Genomic DNA, 19,561 nt, shown 5'->3' with positions numbered 1-19,561 from the left:
CTTCTATCAACCTACTATTTCAATTTTGCATTTTAAAGACAGAGTGCACCTATGTGTTTTATTTTTTTTTTCCCCACAGCATCGTTATACTCTACCTACGCTTTGGAGCACAGGTTCTACAGGATAACTTTGTTGCTGAGCTGTCGACTCATTATCAGAATTATATCCTTGTGTTGTGATACTGCTCAAGTAGGAATGTTAAACTGTTTTCATGCAGAAGGTACTTCAAAATGATGTACCTAAGACTGAGACCTTTGACTTTTAGGTGGACTTTTGCAGTTAAGTCTGTTTTGTTCAAGGTTTTATGTCAGCATTTTGTAATGACTCCTTGTAAAGATTATGAGCTAGACAGTCTCAGTCTAATTTGTTCACATCATGAATCACAACTGCTTTTGATACTCTTCAAAAGGAATGAAGGCTTAGATATGCATGCCTGGTGCATATTGAAGTCATTTTAATTAGATATTATGACAAATATGGCTGCATTTGCTGCCTCAGTTGTTTTCTGTGTACCTATCAGTCAGCATGGGGCATACTAAAATATGAGAAATTAATAGTTTAGAAGTCACTGTTTGCATATTGGTCCAAGTCTACATGTGGTACAGGTCATAGCAGAGAATTTAAGTGACTTGAGAGAGACTATTTCTGATGTCTGTTGACAAAGGATTACAACCTGTATTCCTGACCTGAACCATGAGATCCCAGTACTTTCTGAAACTGCCTGTGTGACTGCAGCTGCTCTGGTTACTGATAAGCTTAGATATGTGTTGAGAGGTAGTAGAAAACAGTATGTAAAGCCTTTAGTATTTTCCTAAAAGCATGGCAAGAAACCATCTTCAGAGTTCTATCTACAGATAGTCCTTTCTCCTTCCTTCCTAATTACTGTGCCAAGGAGAAACTTTTAAACTTTTAAAACACCTGAACACCCCCACTTACTCAGCTTTCTTTTAGCACCGAAGGCAGAACCATTTGACTGACCATGCACTCCACTGCTTGAGTAGACCATACCTCAGCAAATGTTACTTGTGTTAGAGCATTGTTTTCAGTGGGAGCTTTAGCTTGAAATAGCTCGAGTACAGAAGTTGTCATTGAAAATAAAACATGCAGTTTTGTTTAGCCATTCATGCTCTCAAACATCAGTAAGGTAAACGTTCTTTCCATTGAAACAGCTTGTGTATGGATTGGGTCTTGTTTCCAAAGTTAATGTGTATGGAACTATATTGAGCAATATCCTTGACACTTACTACCAGCAGAATTCTTATCATTTTATGGTTTACTGAACTTTTATCTCTACACATTAGCCTTCGTGTATTCCCCCTCGAAGAATGCACTATATGGTAAGTGTAAGCTGTTGTCTGGCAAACTTGTATGACAAGAACTGCCATATTAGCAGATACTGTGCAATCTCTTTATATTTTGATTGTCTCGTTACTATTCCAATTTCCTTTGAGTTAACATAAGCAGAAGCTGCACTGCTCCTGAGCAAATTAGGAACACATAAAATGTAATAACTGATGAGTTAGGCTTGAATTCTTATGCACTTAGATCAAGTGTATAGTCAGTATGACGTTTGCATGTAATGCACCAACTTTTGAACTGACTCACACACAGCCCTTAAGGTACAACATTACTTCACTTCTACTTTGTTCTAATGGAAGTTTATATATTGGCATGCTGGCAAACTGGACTCTGAAATCAGTAACATGCTGTTGGAACAGTAGGAGTGAAGCTGATCTCTAATGTGAGAGGAATTTTGGAGAACTTGCTATGGGGAGGGCTGCACAGGATCCATGTTAAAGGAGATAAAGGATTGAACCAGTAGCACTTTTGCTTTTGCATTCCTGTGTAGAGGATACAGTCTTACAGGATGATTATAAAGCAATTCTCTCTCTAACAGATAAAGATCTTTAAAATAAATATTTGTACTGAGTCCATTCTCTGCTTTAAGCATTGAGTTCATGATATAGAACTATGGAACAGCTGAGGCTGGAAGGGACCTGGAAAGATCATGCAGTCCAGCCTTTCATGGGAAAGGAAGCCTAGATGAGATTATCTAGTGGCCAGTCATACCTTGCATGCTGAGAGCATGCAGGGGGAAGGCACTAAATAGTGGAACTGGTCCTTTCTCTAAATTTTTAGAGTTGAGATGGATGGAACCATTACCAAAAAATGCTATTTTTCCATTAAGAATGGAAAAAGAACTGGCTGGATGAGGGTTGCAAGAAATATTTCTTTGTAGATGGTAGAAAGTAAAAGGCTGCCAGGAAAAAAATATTATGGCAAATTGCTAAAATGAATTCTACTATGAACTGCAGCTAAGCAGCACAGATTGTGCAAGAAATGAAGGCCTTAAAATAAGGTAGAGGGAATTATCATAGCTGGTGGAAAGTATGTGTTTCTTTTCATTTCACTATAAAGGTACAAGTCCTTCCTTCATCTCTTACAAGGATGAAAAGTAACTAGATAATCACTGACTTACAGTCAAGGGATTCCAGTTTTGGTCTACTATATTTGTAGCTTAGAAATAACCAAAACCACAAGTCTGTGCTTTTTAAATACATACAAACTTTTGATAAAGAATAATGAACTCTGAATTAACTTATGTGGAAATCGAAATAATATGACATAGGAAGCTGCATAAGGAAGGAAATCAACTTATACAACATGGAGAATATCTACCTAAAACTGAGATAATTTGTCATTTCCTTCCCTCTTAATACCATGACAATGTGGCTGAAGGGTGGAGAATTTAAAGGAGAGAATTCCTGTTTGGATATAGTTTTGTTGAATTGTAATTGTGACTGCCTTGGAAGTTGTTGTGTCTGTTGCTACAGTGTTGTGTTAGAACTAGTCACATTTCTACATTTAACACATTAAATTAACCCTTATTTGTATTTTCCAGAATCACAGTTGAAAGACAATCCTGCTTTTTCTATGCTGAATGATTCCGATGATGATGTGATTTATGGGTAAGATTATAAAATACTATGGAGAGTTATTTCTGGTGTGTATATTATTTTTGTAATGTTCTTTTCCATATTCATTAAATAAGTGAATGGTTTGTTAGTGAAAGTATTCTGCCTAAAGAACAGACATATAGCCTTTTTCTGAAACAGAAATGCAGTGAGAATGCATGTTGTTTTTTCTTTTCTTTGGTTTCTAAAAGGGATTGCCATGGCACTGATACAAACAGGTAAGAAAGTATTATGATGCTGGTAGGTCATGGAGTGAAGGCAGCAAGAGCTGTGAAAGGAAAGGGCTTCCTTTTTACACTGGGAAGGACAGCAGGACTCAAGTGGAGTTAGCAAAGAGGCATCTCATATGTAAATGCTTCAGGGAAGGAGAATGGTGCTTCCTAAGTGTCCAGCACTTTCTGAATTAAGAATAGCCAAGTCTAGCAAAATTTCCTTGACTTCTGTGAGTTTATGTAATGTGAGAATTATAGTAGCACTTGAAACCCATCCCAGTCAGGTGGCTCTGTGCTGGACACTGAAACACACTTGTTATCTGCCCTTGATTTTTCACCTCTTACCAAAGACATTGAAGTGGCTGGAACCGTGAATGGGACCAATGCTGTACTAACCTGAACAAGTTCATCCATTGCCTGGGCTAGCTTGCCTTTGGTTAGTTAGATGAGTAGTGATAGTGCCAGCTTGCTTCTATACAAATCTGTGTGAAAAGTGGCTTGTAGTTACTGGAATAACTTTTATTACACATTGTCCTCTGGAGAAAATTCATATATGTTGTTCATATCTCCCACAAGGAAGAAAACCAGATACCAGCTTCTTACCCAAGTAACATTTGATGCCTCAATGTAGTTTAGAACTTCCTGTTTATTTTCAACTTCCTATCTGAACACCATATTCAGAAGTTTCAACAAGTATCTGTTTCACAGGAGTGACTATGAAGAAATGCCACTTCAAAACGGCCAAGCTATTAGAGCCAAGTATAAAGAGGAATCAGACAGTGATTGATTGATTGATTTTGATGCAGACAGACTTGTTCAGCTGGAATTAAGCCAATTTTGAAGTTTTCCTAGATGGACATCTTCCTTGGCTTCCTTACAGTCTGCTGTCATTTTAACACCAACTCCCGGGAAGGACATCCTGCTTCTGTTTCTGTTTACAGAGTTAAAACTGAGAAAACGAATGCTTGAAATGGTTGGGGTGAAAACTTAAGAAACCAAAATTTTTATATGTCTTATAAAATGCTTGATACAGGATGTCTGTGAACTAAAATCTTTAAGTCTATTTCCATTTCAAAGTCTCACGAATTATATACTGAGTTGCGAATTGCTTCCTTGCTGCTTGGTTTTGGTGGGTTTTGTTTGGTTGGTTTTTGTTTTGTTTTGGTTTTTTTTAGGATGATGTACAGCATACTGCCATTCATCTGTTATATTTGCATTAGCTGCTGTGTATATTGTCCACTGCTGTATGAAGTTCCTCATTTCCCTTTCAATTTTCTACCTTAGTCTTTTGAGCTGGAGGCAGGGAATGAACTAGTCTTTTTTTTTTTTTCATTAATACAAGAAAACACAGGCTTTCTTTTCTTCCTTTGAATAAGTGATACAGACTTAAGACCATTTTTTAATAAGTTTACTGGATTTGTAGGCGCAAGCTAGTCAAGTTCTTGTGAGCCAAAATAGTCTCAGTGGTGCAAAATTATTTGTATAATGTATGTTTCCTGACATCCTTTACTGCCACAACAGAAGTGTCTATTGTTTTTTCTTAGAACATCCCTTTCAAACTGAAATATTTCAGCAACAGCAAATCTCAGAAGGAGGCCTGTACTTTTCTTCTTGCTCTTTTTGTATACTGGAGGAGACTGTTGCACTTACAGAGAATACAGTATGAAAGTTTCATAAGTAATTGCAATTTCAAATTTCCAAACATTTCACTTTTACAGATTTTTTTTTCTACATCAGAATTTTTCCTTAAGTTGTATTAGGGAATAGTTAATCTACATCCTAGGAACAACTGTGGTTCTCATGTACTGAATGGGCCTGAGAGTTAGCTTGTGAGCATGTTCTGTGCATAGTTCAGCTGCTTTGTCATACCACAGTCACCACCTGTACTGAGGGGAACTTTTTTAGCACATTTTGTGATTATTTGTATTCCAGTCTGTGCTGGAACAAAGTTATATGGGAATTAAGTATTCCATGTACAATGCTGCTGCTCTATTTAGAAGTTGGTTTTCTCCTACACTACTGTTCAGTTCTTTATTTAAGTGGGTGCTGTTTGTTTTTTATAAATGCTTTTGTTCTCAGATACTTGGCCTGTCTAAAAGTATCTCTTTTTCTTATGGATTTGTAACTGAGATTTACTCCTGTAAAATTTCTCTGCCCTGCTGCTACAGAAGGCTCTCAAAAGCACTGTTCATGTATTAGAATATGGTGCCGGGTTGCACTAGAAAATTGTGCTCATCGCTGAAGTATTTAAAGCAGAATAGTGCAATGAAGTCCTGCTAGACTTGCTGAATCATATTGGGGAGAAAATAGATTTGTTCTGCTTTGGTGCAACAACTGCTCTAGACCATTCCCATTGCAATAACCTTTTGGTTCAAGATCATGAAGGGGAGACTTCACAGGGCAGCAATTCAGTTAGGGGGGACCAAAGGAACTGCTTCATGTGGTTGCATCCTTGTTATCATAGAATAGTTCAGATTAAATCAGTGCTCTGCTAAAGACGTGTACTGAGACATTGTGTGTGTGTGTGTGAGAGAGAGAGAGAGAACTTTCTACAATTATGGAGAGCTGTGAAATTTTTGAGAGTATCTGAAATTTAAAACTTTCTGCGCCAGGGATCGTTTATTTGTTAGAAGCCAAAGCACTGCTGTATGGCAAAAGCAAGGAAACTGCTGGGGGAGGAGGTTTTTCCCTTTAATTTCTTAATTGGTCTTACTTCAGAAGAACATATAGGAAAACATTCAAGAAGTATTTCAAGTTATGGGTGGTTTTCTTTCCAGTGAACTATTGTAAGCTCTTCCTCCAGCACTTCCTTTTAGACTTTTTTTAACAAGTATGGGAGATGCTCTGTATCCTAAAATTAGAGAGCCCATTCTCATTTTTACTCTTCCTGAGGCCTACAGCTATTTGAATTTGCAGAGTCAGGTTTGGGAGCCAACTTGGATTGTTTGCATACCCCAAATCCTTTTGAGTTCCATTAGAGTAACAGTGGGTACAGAAAAGTAGGTCTTCAAAAACTGATATTTACGTGATACTTATATATTCAGATATTTTTTCTCTGATACTGTTTAATTCACTCTGTTTAATTACTGTTTAATTGTTCTGAAGAGAGAAAATTTGACCAATGTGCAAAGTGCACTAATGTTTCTTATACAGTCTGAACTGGTTGTTACAGTTAACTCTGAAATAGTGTCATGCTTTGGGATTTCATTAACTAAAGAATGTATTTATAATCTACGTTTGAGGTTTTTTTTTTCTAAGTTGTTCTCAGCCCATTTCTCTTGCTGTTTTGTTTGCATTAACTTTACTACATCACTACATTCAAAGTGGCAATAGAAAAGTGAAGAATGGGAAATTGTGCTTAAAGCAAGTTTCTCACTATGAAAATAGTGAGAAAATAGTTTCCGTGTTAATTTTTTGAGATTCTATTTAAGCAATGTTTGCCATGCCAGTTAGCTTTATATTTTGAAAGTGCTAGTGTTATGGTAAGCTCGGTTGAAGCACTGTCGCATCAAATTCAATTTACAGTAAGATGACAAAAGCAGTGAAGCAGTTTTAAAGAACTAGTTTTGGTAGCAAGAAATCTCAATTTGACTCCTTGTATTTCCATGATCGGAAAGCAGAGACGGTATTTGAAGAATGCTACAATATGGATTGAAAACAGCTTGGAAATAGGTGGTATAAATTCACCTCTGAGTATTGTAACCTAAGGGTGAAACAGAAGAAATCTGGGTAAGAAACTAGCCAGGTTTTCCTTTCACTACTGCTAAAGTAATTATCTCCATCATGAGTGGAACTGTATAACACGAGAAAAGTACACAAAAAGGCCCACAGCATCCAGTGATCCTGCTCTAAGGAGAGGCTATTTATTAAATAACTGCAAGACTTTCACCTACACCATGATCACAAGGGACTTTTAAGAATCAATCGAGTGTGAGTCATTCATAGCAACTATTTTCTGTAGTATTTGCTTTAAAAATACAGTTGATGTTGGAATTGGAATTGGTTGGAAACTTTCCTACAAGTGGCAAAGAAGAGGAAGCCTAAGGTTTAACACCAGTGAGACACAGTTAGTGCATTGAACCTCTCATTCCAATACTGGGGAGAATGGTTCCAGCTAGGAAAGACTTTGATCTGTTGTCTCTGAGCCAAATGACAACTTTTTATCCATAGTTTCCCCACCTATTTCCTTTTGCTTATGCCAGTAATAACCTTTGCATTACTGTAAAACTTTTTTTAGAAGTTTGTAAATATGTAAAATGAAAATATGGAAAAATTGTGTACCAAAATGGTATAAAAATGTGTAAGATAAATGCTCTGTTTAATGAGAAGCTGTAATTAAATGCTGCTTTGAGAAAGTGTGCATGAGGATGTGTTAAATATTCTGTGTATCCAGAAGTTGTACTGGTAACAGCAAATATCCATTTATGTTGTAAAACTTAATGCTAATATGGAAAATGAAGGAAAACTGAATATTTTACTTAAAGTTTCTTGGAAGAATTCATGTGCATAATCATTGTTAAATATGTTCATAATAAAGTTTTATACCTTTATATTGTATTTTGGTTTTATTTTTCTTCTAGTGAATTTTACTTTCCTTCTCGTGAACTGTACCATTTTCATGACTTAGAGATATTTTCAGTTTACATGCATTTTCTTACGCATATTTAAATTTGGTTAATTGCATAAGGATGGGATCCAAGAGGATGTGTCAGCACAGATGTTTTCTGTTGTTTGTTGGGGTTTTTCATATTTTACCCTGCCTGGACTTGAAGGTGGAAGGTGGAAGGACAGGTTGCTAATTTCCCTAAATACATTAGCCAGGTTTACAAAGGGGACCTGGCATTTTCAAATGGCTTCACAGTGGCTTTGCAGAACCTGCTGAGGTCACGCTGGCAGCGAGAATCCCCCTGGTGAGTATTGGTGCCAGCGATAAAAAAAGGTTTAGAGATGGTGAAGATGCTGATGTCGTTCTTCAACTTCTTACAGCTCTGTATCTTCCAAGAGGATGCTCATAGCTGATAGACTGCAAGTGATCAGCAGCACATCACTCTCTGTTTGGGGTGGTGCCATTCTTTAGATACTGAAATCTCACCGTGTGCTGAATAAAACAGCCACAAACTTCCCTGCACAAAACGGATATGCAACCTAGTCCTGCTTTAGTATCAGCTATGGTAGTGCTCATTTACTAGCAGCATTTGATCCTGAAGCCATTTCCTTTAGGTTTTAGTTAACATAGTGGTGGAAGACAGGTCATACTCATTTGTGGCAGTGACAGTAAATGGTTGCCCCCTTCCTCCTCCTCCCCGCCAGAACAGGGCTGCCATGTCCCCAGTTTCTATAAGTGTAGGAATATGAAGAGCCACAGCAGTAAGAGAGAGACAGGAACCAGAGAGAGACTTTATAAGTATCTTCCTGAACACTCCAGTCCACAGTAAGTAATAATTTTTCTTAAGGCCAATTAGTTACCTAGAGCAAGGACTCTGCAAGCTCATTACACGAATGCTTTACTTTGGCACGGAGATAAGTTGGCCAGCAGTCTCTGAAAAAAGTGATTGAAACTAAGGTGTTTGAAGATATTTAAAATTTAAAAATCAGTTACTGTAGAACACTGAAACTGTAACTGAAACAGTGGCTATACAATTTTACAGAAAAGCCCTATCTTAATTCATGGGAGGGGGACAACACCACCCAAAAACCTCACAACCTCTACACCCCTTTCTGTAGTCCTAAAACTGTTATAATGGAAGTATTGGTTATTGCTCACATATAAAACTATCCATAAAACTGTCTACCTTTCTGTAGCACAACTTCTATTTTAATACAACAGTGTTTGCCTCCCATATAACCTTTACACTGACAACCATCTCAAATGGGTTTTTTTCTGCAGCTCAACACATGCATGAACCAACAAAAAGCAAAAAAAATCAAGGGATTTCTTCTTATTAACATGAACAAAGGACAAATGTTTGAATGGCTTCACCAAGAAGCAAATATTGACACTGAGTTCTGTTTCTAGTCAAACCCACGCTAAGCGCTCTCTGCTATGGAAATGTAGGTGCATACTCCTCAGGTTGAGGTATATACATTCTATATAGCCCTACAGCACTCACTAGGACATACGTGAGAATAATGATACCATGAAGGAGATGTGTTTACAGGGATGTTTTGAAACTGATATGTTATATCCTCCATTGTAATTTGAATTTTCAGTATTACGTCTTTCCAGATCATTGAAACATACTGTTGTATCAGCTGTCATGTCACTCTAAACCACTTTAGGTGAGAGCCAGAGTCTGAAAACGTTGGAAAGGGCTTCCTAAGCTGAAGCAAATCCAGGTGGCTCAAACTGACTGTAGCCCAAGAATACTCTCCCACACATGCTTTGTAATTCTTTCACCTTCACTAGCAGTGAGCTACTGCTTACAGAAGTAGCATAGCAGTTCACAGAGGCTTCCTGAAATTCATAGCATGCTCCTATTTCTTTAATTGGCTGACAAAACCTTATCCAAGCCTGAAAACTTGTTTTACTTGTTATTCCTCTGCAACTTTACTCTAGAAGGCAGGAGACTTATTCACATGTTATTTAGTCACCTTGCCTCAGGGCATTTCTTCCCCTTTCAGGAAGTATCATGTTTCACTAAATACCAGAACTCAGTCACACTCACTCTCAGCAAAATCAACATGGATGGTAACAAGTAAGTTCAAGACCTACTTGACACATGTAACTGGCTGCAGAAGTGAACCAGGGAACTGAGCACTTCTAGAATGTGAAAAATTTCTTATCTGTCTTTTTTCAGTGAAGATAGTTATTTCTGTTATCGCTCCATGCCCTAAACACCATACAGTCAGATTAAATAGGTCCCAAAAATGCAGTCAAGTTACTTTGTGATACTCTAATTTTCCTGCAACTTTGTAGTGACTTCGCAAATTTATGAAAGTGCTTTGTATTCTGATATGTACCTCAACTACTTTGAAGAGAATTAAAAGAACTGGAACTTTTTTCAATAACAAAGTTTAAATGAGTCACACCAATGGTTATGAATTTCAATAATTTAATGCTAACCAAGAATACAAAGTGTGAAAATGAGTGTCTCATTTATATTGGTCTTAAAAAAGAAATCTAGAGAAAGTGTTTACACTGCAGCAGATTTCAGTATTAGCACCTTGAAGAGAAGTTTTGAAGTGATAAGAAAGTATAGAAACACTGGTAGGATACTAGGTACAAACATAAACCATGTAACAGCATGTTCTCGTATTTCTACCTTTGAAGAAAAGTTACTTTAAAAATACATTAAAAACAAGTTGTTCAGGTATTCACAGTTTGAGTGGAGGTGGAATCAAGTGCTGGAATAGAAAAGAGAAGGATGAACCATTTCAAGGCAATTATATTGCAAGTCCAAAGGCACTGACAATACAGTACATGGTCTTATTCTCCCATCTCACAGTGCAGGTTCCTACAAATACAAAAAAGAGTTTTAGAAACAGAAGAAAGTTACAGTGATTAAATGCATGCCCCTATATACATCTTTATAACTGTTTACTTTAAGAATCTTTAAAATGAAGTTTTTGCAACAGCTAAGCGTTTTTAGAGATTCTATTCATATATAGCCCAATTAGCATCACAGCCAAATGGAAAAAATACCAAAAAGTATGCTATTCCTCCAAAGCTACAGCACTTAGAAAAAAAGAAAAGTATGCTGCCTAGTCTTAAAGAGACTGGCATTAAAGCTGCAAGTTGAAAAATCCAACAGTCACGCTCCTTACCATCACTGGAGTTGTCCCAGAAGCAAGAGCTTGCTGTATGTAGCCCAGCACCATTCTTTTGCATAATCACACAGGTCACTGTTAGACAGTAGAGAAGCTTTTATTAATTTATCACTAACATTAATTAACATTCAGCTACCTTTTGCTCAGCAAAGCATACACATACACACACACACATATGCATGCTTAGGAGCAGTGTACAGACATGGTTTTTGCCAAAGATCTTCTCCCCCACAGTAGTGCACTTGACTGCACCAGCTTTCACTGAAAAGAGAAAGCTGAGCTCACCGATGTACTTGAAGGGCTTTCCCAGCTTTGTGAGTTGGCTCAGTGTCTGTTCCACCACACCTGTTGTCCACTGGTTCACCTTGCTGTGCTGGTAGGCGTTGCCACCTATCGCACCCTCTATGGCCTGTTGGGGACACACAAATAAAGAAGCTGCACCGGGTTCATCTACAAGGCACCCACGAACCCATTCCAACATGGACCCCATACCCACAGAAAAATCCTAAATACTGCTGGTCCACACTGGCTGTTGGAACTGTTTTTAATTATTATAAACTTGCAGGTCAGTGTCTGAGCCAGGAATCTGAGCCAGGCGTCATAGATTCCATCCTCTGTCATTTTGTGACATTCAGACTATTTGTAATTTCTATCATAATGTCCTGCAGCCAGTTATGAAAAGGGTCTGAAGGCATTTAAACAGCCCTGAAGAGAATGAAAAAATGCACATGACAATGGCTCATTCACACATATTCTTCTATGGAAATGAAATTCAGATTTTTCAGCAGAATCATTTTTGGGAAACAAACCCCCAAATTAAAACAAAAGACCCATGTAGTTGCTGGTTACTAACAGAGCACAAGCCTTCAGCCAAATAATCCATTTTACTTATGAGGATAGTTTCCCCTTTAAGATAGAAATAAAAGTATGTTAAAGCTACATATTTTTCATTGACACATTTTTCATCACAGAAATTGTTTTAAAAATAACCACAATTATTTCAAATTTAGAAGAGACAGGAGCATGTATTAAAGCATATGTATTCAATTTACAGAGTCTGACCACAAGAGTTATTTTGCAACAAGAAAAAGATTGCACTAGTTTACAAGAGAAATTCCAAATCCCTCTGGAAATTTTCTAGACAGAATATTCATGTTTCTTAGCAACAAGAATAGTTCAGTCATTCCAAAGATGATCTCACTTTGGAGAAAAGCATCTTGAAAGAACACAGTAACATGCATATGCAGACAGTCTACAAAAAACTCCTGTATTTTACTGAAACATAAAATCTATTTCTATAGGGCTTAACATAAAATATCCCCCTAGAAATTCTAATAGGGATGCACTTCAACCAGAGAGGTATGTATGAAATTATTTTAATTATCTTTTGGATTTGTGATACATATCATAGCTAAGGCTGGGTATCATTTCTCCTTAAAGTCTCTACATTGATTATATCAACAGTTACCTATATTTTGAGAGCAACCTATCTAGAAATTTATTACATATCCATTATCAGATTTTACTGAATATCTTTTAGCACACAGCATAAAACATACTATAGTTTCACAACAACAAAACAAAAATGTTAATTTACCTCTTTAATGATGCTACTGACTTCATCGACAACAAAGGAAGCCTACAAAAAAAGTAGAATTTTAAATAATCAGTTGACACAGTCTTCTGTTTAGAGAGCTCAAGATCTGTTAAGAACATGCACTGGAAGTTTAATTTATGCTTGTCAGATTTCTGCTATGTCAGCAGATACCAAGTCTTCCTTTATTTGCTCATATGTACTCTGGCTCCTTTAATCCAGTCAAGTGAACATTCTTAGCAAAGTAATGAAAAGTAAGAGATGAACTAATATTGGTTGGCCTTTTAAGTCAAGAAAGTTTTCAAATTTTAACTTGGAAGCATTTTAAAATCACATGTATAGTACTTCTGTACATATATATTCTCCTTTCACAATAAGCATCCATGTCTGCATATCAGGGTGGGCTCGCAGAGAAAACCTCAGTGTGCAGACACAGCCTGCAGTTAAATGAATCCTACATCTCCAGGGCACCCATGCGACAAAACATCAATTCTTGGCTGAAGGAAAAACTGTCATAACAATCTCATCTGAGGATAAGAACAAAACTGCCCCTTGGAAACCAAGGGGGAAATGTAGCTCGCTGGACCTTCAGCCTTCTCTCAGGCTCTGGGGAGAAGATTAAGCACATGGAATCAGGAGAGAGAAGGCCCCAACATTTTATTAATCTTAAATCTACTACCCATTTACATGTATGGTTAGTAGGTTTTCTTGTTTTAGTCCCTCATCTCTTTTTGCCCCCCATGTCAGGAGGCTTGAACAACCCAACACCACTGCTGGGGCACCTACTCACAGGGCCAGGGAGCGCTAATGGGGAACCCCATGTGGTGTGTAGGTGAGACACACACCACACTGTCAGTGCTGGGGGGACCTCACAGCCACACCTCAAACCAGGGCCAAAGACGTGCACATAAAAGCACACTAATCAATTTCAGAAGACTGATTAAGGATGTAAAAATGAACCTAATCAAGCACACGTTGACCGGGTTTTCACTGGGAGGTCAGTCAGCTTCTCCAGCTGACAAAAATGAACAACAGCAAAACTCACATATGCAAGCAGGATGCAATTATACCTACACAGGAGAATTTCAGCATTACTTTCATAAATCTTTGATCAGAAGGTGAACAGCCTAGCTGGCTTCAATGACATGTGACATTCAGAAAGATGTGAGCCGCTGATCATTCTCCATGACAGAAGAAACAGCATATCCCAGGAGACATGCAGGCAATTCCTTTTCTATAGCTCTTCGGAGGCACCAGCTTGCTTGCACACTTCAACATTTTAAAAAGCTTTTATGTGCTGTGGCAAATTTTTTTATTTTATCTTTATTTTGGCTTTTATTTTCAGCTTCTTGACTTTGATTTAATTTTAATATGTGTCGTTTATTTTCCTGGTACTAAATTTTACAGGTGCACTAGTGTATTTAACCAAGTAAGAGCTACAATTATTAAAACACTGTCCCAAAGAGCATAAGTTAAGAATATGCATGCCAGACACACTGGCAGACATGAAGCCTGCTGTCAGGCAAGATGATAAACCATATACATTTTTTTTTTCTTCACAAAGTCTAGAACTCTGCTCAGACATGATATTGAGCACAAACACAGTTCACCACAGTAAAATGACTTAAATTCAACCCAACTTCTTGAAGGTATTTCAATATCTGATTTGTACTGAAACAATAAACAGATTTGAGAATATGCTTCTAGAGCTGCTGTTACTTTTCAATCTTCTTCCGTTTCTGAGATGACAAAAGAGAACAAATTTCTGATATCCAGCTTTGCGATTTACGTGTTATAACTGAGTTGCCAAATAATGCAGCACTACCAGTTCACCTTTTAATAAGACGGCATAAACACTATTTTGTATTAAAAAATTTGTAAGCTTTACAATTTCCCTGCAGTACCTCTATGGCACAAAGAAAGCAGACACGATATTTCAAACGCCTTGTTTAAAAGGCGCGCTTCCGAGGCAACAACCGCAAACTGCAAAGCAATGCTATTCTTTAATAATTATTGAAAACGTTTTCGAAAACATCTATAAGAATGATTTTTGAGTGTGTTAATGTATGTATGTTATTTATGTCTAAGACTGGCCCAGCCTGGCAACCAGGAGAAGGCTTTTAGACCAGCACAAGCCTGACACACCTTCGCTCCTCTCGCTGCTTCCCCATTGTCTAACACAGCCACAACGCGCCGGTTAAGTAACAGTGTCACAGCTCAGAAAAACTGTCTTCCTGCAAGAGCAGTACTGTCGGGGTGCTCAGTTAGACCCTTGATTTATCCCACTTCGAATCCTGCTAATGGGGTACGACGCCTCATCGGTGCGTTTCTAACACGCACACCATGGGCTTGAACCGCTCTTTCCGCACAGAAACAGCTTGCTCGAGCGTCCCTACACCTACGCCGCACCGGCAGCCCTGCTGCCACCACGGCACATCGCCTCATCCCGCTGGGGAAGCCAGAAAGGCAGGACTCCCCTCCCGCCTTCCCTCCGAGCCCCCCCAGCGGCAGCTCTGCGAGGGCGGCGGGCGCCGCCCGGGGACAGGAGCCCAGCGCACACCCGGACAAGGGGCCGGCTCCCGAGGGGGCGGCAGAACAAAGGCCGGGCCCGTCTCCCGCCGCTGTCCGGGACACGCGGCTCCATCCCGAGGAAAGGTGGCAGGGATCGGGGCGATGGCGGCGGAGGACACTGAGGGGTGGGATCCAGGACGGGCAGGCACCGCCTGAGACCCTCCGCCGTTCCTGAAAGAAGGCGTCAGGCGGGAAGCTGTCCTCCTTCTGCCCCCCCCATCCCGTTACCTCCTCTCCCGACTGGAACTCGTCCATGTTCCCGGTGGAGCCGCTCGCGCCGCCACCGACGCACACCCCGTCACCCGCCGCTCGCACTGCGCCTGCGCGCCGAGCGCCCGACAGGGCTCGGGCTCCTACCCAGCGCCCTCCAAGATGGCGCGGTTGCCATAGCAACAGCGGCCGGGAGCCGGGCGGGGAGATGGCGCTCGGCGCTGCCGTGGGACCGCTGTGGCGCTGTCAAGCATCCCAAAGGCTGGGGCTGAGAGACAGGGAGGTCGCTTGTCACGGCTGTGCTTTTCATACGGATAGCTTCCCGTTTGTGTTCATTGATGCAAGAGGTCCCTCCCTGTTATGTCCTTTCCTCTTTCCCTGGGAGAGGAGATGGGTCTGCACCTTGTTTCTGGAAACAGACTTTCAAAACAAGGCCTTCATTTCAGAAAAAATGAATTCATGTATGCCAAGGAACTGCAAAAAAATGCCCAAACATACAGAAAAACTCTCCCTGTCATTATCTCAACTCATGAGCCTTTCATTATATTTTCTCTCCCCTGCCCAGATGAGGATGAGAGTGACAGAGCAGCTTTGGTGGACACCATGTCCAGCCAAGGTCAACCCACCACAGAAGAATATCTGAATTCTTACAATTCTAAGCAGATCACATTTTTTTAACAGACAGAGTAAGAATCAGGACAACGAAACTAAAGGGCACACTTGTCACAGTTTATGGATTCCATGTGTGTGCAGTGTTTACAGATTGTCCAAATTACTGATGCTACCAGCCTCTTAGAGCTGCTCTAAGCAGTGGAAGATGCTGTTCAGACTCAGAATGAACTGCAGAAATGGTCTGGATGAAGGAAGAAATAACGTACTGGGTGTGAGTGCAAAGGAACAACCAGCTCTACAATTACAGACGGGGCAGGGTCAGCTCACTCAGTATACGTTCATAGACAATAGAGTAGGGGGTTGTTTAGGTACAATTTATCTCAATTTGTCATAAGGTCCTGTGGAAAAAAAAAAAAGCCATTCTGGGACATCTAAACAGACACATAGCCTGCAGGACGTGGGAAGCAGCATTCCTGTTGCCCTCTCTACAGTAAGGCTGCAGAAGGACTACTGTGTCCAGTTTTGGGCATTGTATCAAGAAGGCTGTTGGAGCTACAGCCCCATTGATGGGGCCCCAGCCGCCCTAATCAGTTTTGACCTTGTCTCCAACCCTGTGTCAGGCCCTGCCTCCTGTTCCTCCTGAAAAAGGAGACCCTGACCAGTCACCCCACTTTGGGGCTCTGTGGGTAGCCTGCAGGCAGCACCAGCTCTGCCCATCTTGCAGGGATACTGTGGGACTGTGGCTGGCTACTGAGCACGCCCTCAGACCCTCTCCAAGCCTTGTGCTGGAAGCAGAGACAGAAAGGTGAGGGCTATGGAAAGGCTGAATAAGTGGTGCTTGTTTGAACAAAAGCAAAAGAGGCTATAATTTGGTTACATTCTTAGCATGTATAAAATACTGTGACAGTTTTCCACATCCAGGGATGAGAAGGAAAAATACAGTGAGTTACATGTGTGGCAATTAAGGCTTTGTTGAAACATTAGGGGAAAGCTGGTGGTAGGGATAATGTTCCTCAGCCTGGATTTGGCATGCTACTATTATGTTACTGTGGGTAGCTAGAATCCTCAGGTTGGTTCTGGTCTTTCATTCAGTTAAACTTTTTACTGAAGTTAAGGCCCAAATTAACCAAATATGATGCATATATGCATAGTTCTGTGCCCCGCTAACGGTTGCTTTCCTTCCATGATACAGCTGAAGAAGGTGATTAAACTTGACAAACACAGGTGGGAATGTTTGAACCTATTTAACTTCATGAGATAATAAAAATGCAGGCTCTTAAACTTTGCCATGTGAGTAGAATTGCTGTGCTTTGTTTAATTTTAACTAGAAATAAGGAATCTTAAAATACCTAAAACACTAAGAGTGCTTCTGTGTTGTACATACAGTTTGTTAGAACCAAGAACAAGAAAGGAGATTATCCTGTAAGAATAGCCTCTTTTATTTGCCAGACTTTGAAATAATTGGGATGTAATTTTGAACTTCATTACCCACACTTAGTTCTGTAATACACTGAATTGGGATATCCAATCCAAATAATATTTTAACTTTCAATTGTTACCTGAGATCAGATTTCCAGCTGTGAGGTAAAATAACTTTCTTCTTTTTGCAGGTGCATAAAAATGAATTGTTTTGAATTTTTATCTATTCTAACTGCTTTTTTATAGAGACCTAAATAGAAAACCACTTTTGTTTCCAGGAAAGAACTGCCTATGATACAAAGTTACAAGTTTTCTGTGCAAGTCCTGGAGCCATTGAGGTTAGAAGCATTTTCACATCTATAGTATCAGAAAAAGAAACTATGTAGAACTCAAAGCCACTTCTCTTCCTGTGTATGGCTTGAAGACTGAGCACATTTTATCAGTCAGCTTTTATAGTCTCATGTGCTAAGTTTCTTTTTAATGTTAGAAAAATTAATATCTTCTCCTTGCTTGTTGCTGGTAACAAAACCAGAGACTTGACAAAAGCTTTTGTAACATTAGAGCTCTTTGTTGAGTGCATTTGCTTTTAGCTGTTTTAGGGATGCTTCTCTGAATATATGTCAGTAATATCAGTGCCCAAAGGAAGGAAAGGAAGTGGAGAACAGCCACCAGTTTTCTTTAAGAAAAGATAATTAAACAATAAGAGTGCTACTCATCTTTTAAAAGGAGTTTACTTCTGTGTGTCTTTCTTTGCGGCTGCTGAAGAGGTAAGAACGTCGTTTTAATCTATTCTGTATGATATTGCACAGAGGGATGCATTTTTACCTACTTGCATGATGTTTTTCAAACTGCAAAGGTGTAACGGAAAAGCCACAACTGGAACTTAATTGTTTGTGTTGGGTTTTGTTGTTTGTTTTTATTTTCACTTTTAAGTTCTGGAGTGGGACGTTATCACAGATATAATTTTGGTAAGGCATTATCAAAGGACTTATAAGTAATTTGCATGTGCACATGCAGGGAGGTGAAAATTAAACTGTTGCAGCCAGGTAGTACAGAATAACATCTGCAATTTTCTTAACTAAGAATAAATTTATGAGATTGGCCTCAGATGAATAGAAAATAGCCAAAAATTACAGTGGCTTCTGTGATCGTTTTTACCCAACCTTCTTAACCTGTGTCCTAGCTACTGATGTATTACATCTATTTTCTGGGTTAATGGATAAAGTAATCCAATTATCTCAAGTCAATGAAGACTGTCACTTTAGAAGATTAGTTTATTTACACTTATTTAATTGTCATTATTTTGCTAATGCTTAAGGATCTGAAAGGAGATCAATAATACATTACATGTAAAATTGCTTTGAGGAAAGGCTTGATAAGTGAGGCATTCCTAAGTTTAAAAACTTAAAAAATAAGTTACCTTTTGCAAACTTAATCTTGTCTTAGATAGACCTCTTGATTGATCTTCAGTTACATAACTATATACTATTTTAGGCTGATATAAAAGAAAAAAGTGTATTTTTTTGAGATTGCACACACTCAGTGCATTCATGTCTCCTTCTCCTAAGGTATAGCCATGTTGGTTATTCCTTCTCCCTTATATTGGCTTTGAGACTGCATATAATATTTTCAAAAAGCTACTGATCCATCTATAATTTAAAATAAAATGTAATAATAATAAACACAAAATTAACATATTCCCCTCAAGTATTATTTTAATGTGAACTTTGTGCTGAAAAGGAAGAATTGTCATGGTTGCTGCTATTTTTGGTTTTATGTAGAAGACGCTCAGCTTTGAGGTTATCTGATCACGTAAAACAACTAGCTAATTGGATTCAACGAGTCAACAAGAAAGGAGGGGATCTGTGAAGGTTTATAATGTTGTTTCTTCCTGTCAAAGAGGGCCATTGCTGAAGAGACTTCATTATTACTGCCAAAAACCTAATCTAATGCAGACAGCTTTGGTGTAAGAGAAAAGCTCTTCTTTTGCAGTGGTAGAGAGCTTTACAGTCCAATTTGAACACTTCTGTGGAATGATTACAAGTTCAAGTCTGTTGTGGGGCCAAGAATTATCTCCCATTTCAGGGGTTATAATATTTTTATAATACTTTGTTTATTCTGAGAGCTACCTCATCATAAAGTCAGATTTTAAGTTACCTTTGGATGTGTAAGAAAAATTGTCAGAACACAATGATTGCCAG

General features: G+C 39.0%; 3 protein-coding genes across 13 annotated transcripts in view; 2 read left to right on the top strand and 1 right to left on the bottom strand.

Moving 5' to 3' along the window:
- TMEM181 (transmembrane protein 181) overlaps window positions 1-7,744 on the top strand; it is a 34,568-nt gene extending 26,824 nt beyond the window's left edge. For all 3 annotated transcript variants that reach the window (XM_017825933.1, XM_017825934.1, XM_017825935.1), the window contains 4 exons: window positions 80-162; window positions 1,248-1,337; window positions 2,903-2,969; window positions 3,896-7,744. In XM_017825933.1, the coding sequence (XP_017681422.1) occupies window positions 80-162; window positions 1,248-1,337; window positions 2,903-2,969; window positions 3,896-3,974 (319 nt within the window). In that variant the 3' untranslated portion in view covers window positions 3,975-7,744. The remainder of the gene's footprint in view (window positions 1-79; window positions 163-1,247; window positions 1,338-2,902; window positions 2,970-3,895) is intronic.
- A 2,478-nt stretch (window positions 7,745-10,222) lies between these two features.
- On the bottom strand, window positions 10,223-15,476 carry DYNLT1 (dynein light chain Tctex-type 1). The gene is made up of 5 exons (XM_017825886.1): window positions 15,348-15,476; window positions 12,552-12,593; window positions 11,240-11,363; window positions 10,952-11,029; window positions 10,223-10,641 (listed from the first exon to the last, which is right to left on the bottom strand). The coding sequence occupies exons 1-5, from the start codon at window positions 15,372-15,374 to the stop codon at window positions 10,571-10,573; spliced, it is 342 nt and encodes a 113-aa protein (XP_017681375.1). The 5' UTR covers window positions 15,375-15,476; the 3' UTR covers window positions 10,223-10,570.
- A 101-nt stretch (window positions 15,477-15,577) lies between these two features.
- SYTL3 (synaptotagmin like 3) overlaps window positions 15,578-19,561 on the top strand; it is a 33,285-nt gene continuing 29,301 nt past the window's right edge. For 3 of the 9 annotated variants that reach the window (XM_017825880.1, XM_017825879.1, XM_017825874.1), the window contains exons 1-3: window positions 16,919-17,165; window positions 17,639-17,698; window positions 17,951-18,127. The gene's annotated coding sequence lies outside the window, so the exon portion shown is untranslated. Of the gene's footprint in view, window positions 17,166-17,638; window positions 17,699-17,950; window positions 18,128-19,561 lie in introns of those variants that run through there. The other 6 variants (XM_017825876.1, XR_001876574.1, XM_017825877.1 and 3 more) reach the window with 6 other exon arrangements.

This window comes from Lepidothrix coronata, unplaced genomic scaffold (genome assembly GCF_001604755.1).
Source record: "Lepidothrix coronata isolate B3197 unplaced genomic scaffold, Lepidothrix_coronata-1.0 Scaffold123, whole genome shotgun sequence".
Classification (NCBI taxonomy): domain Eukaryota; kingdom Metazoa; phylum Chordata; class Aves; order Passeriformes; family Pipridae; genus Lepidothrix; species Lepidothrix coronata.
This window is presented reverse-complemented; position numbering and strand designations above follow the sequence as displayed.

What these genes read in the sequence shown, in the direction of transcription:
- DYNLT1 (XM_017825886.1), bottom strand. Translation starts at nt 15,374, where the DNA reads ATGGACGAGTTCCAGTCGGGAGAGGAG. An exon ending in AGTTCCAGTCGGGAGAGGAG is followed by an intron (nt 12,594 to 15,347) that starts GTAACGGGATGG and finishes CTTTTTTTGTAG; the next exon opens with GCTTCCTTTGTTGTCGATGA. An exon ending in CTGGGACAACTCCAGTGATG is followed by an intron (nt 10,642 to 10,951) that starts GTAAGGAGCGTG and finishes TTGTATTTGTAG; the next exon opens with GAACCTGCACTGTGAGATGG.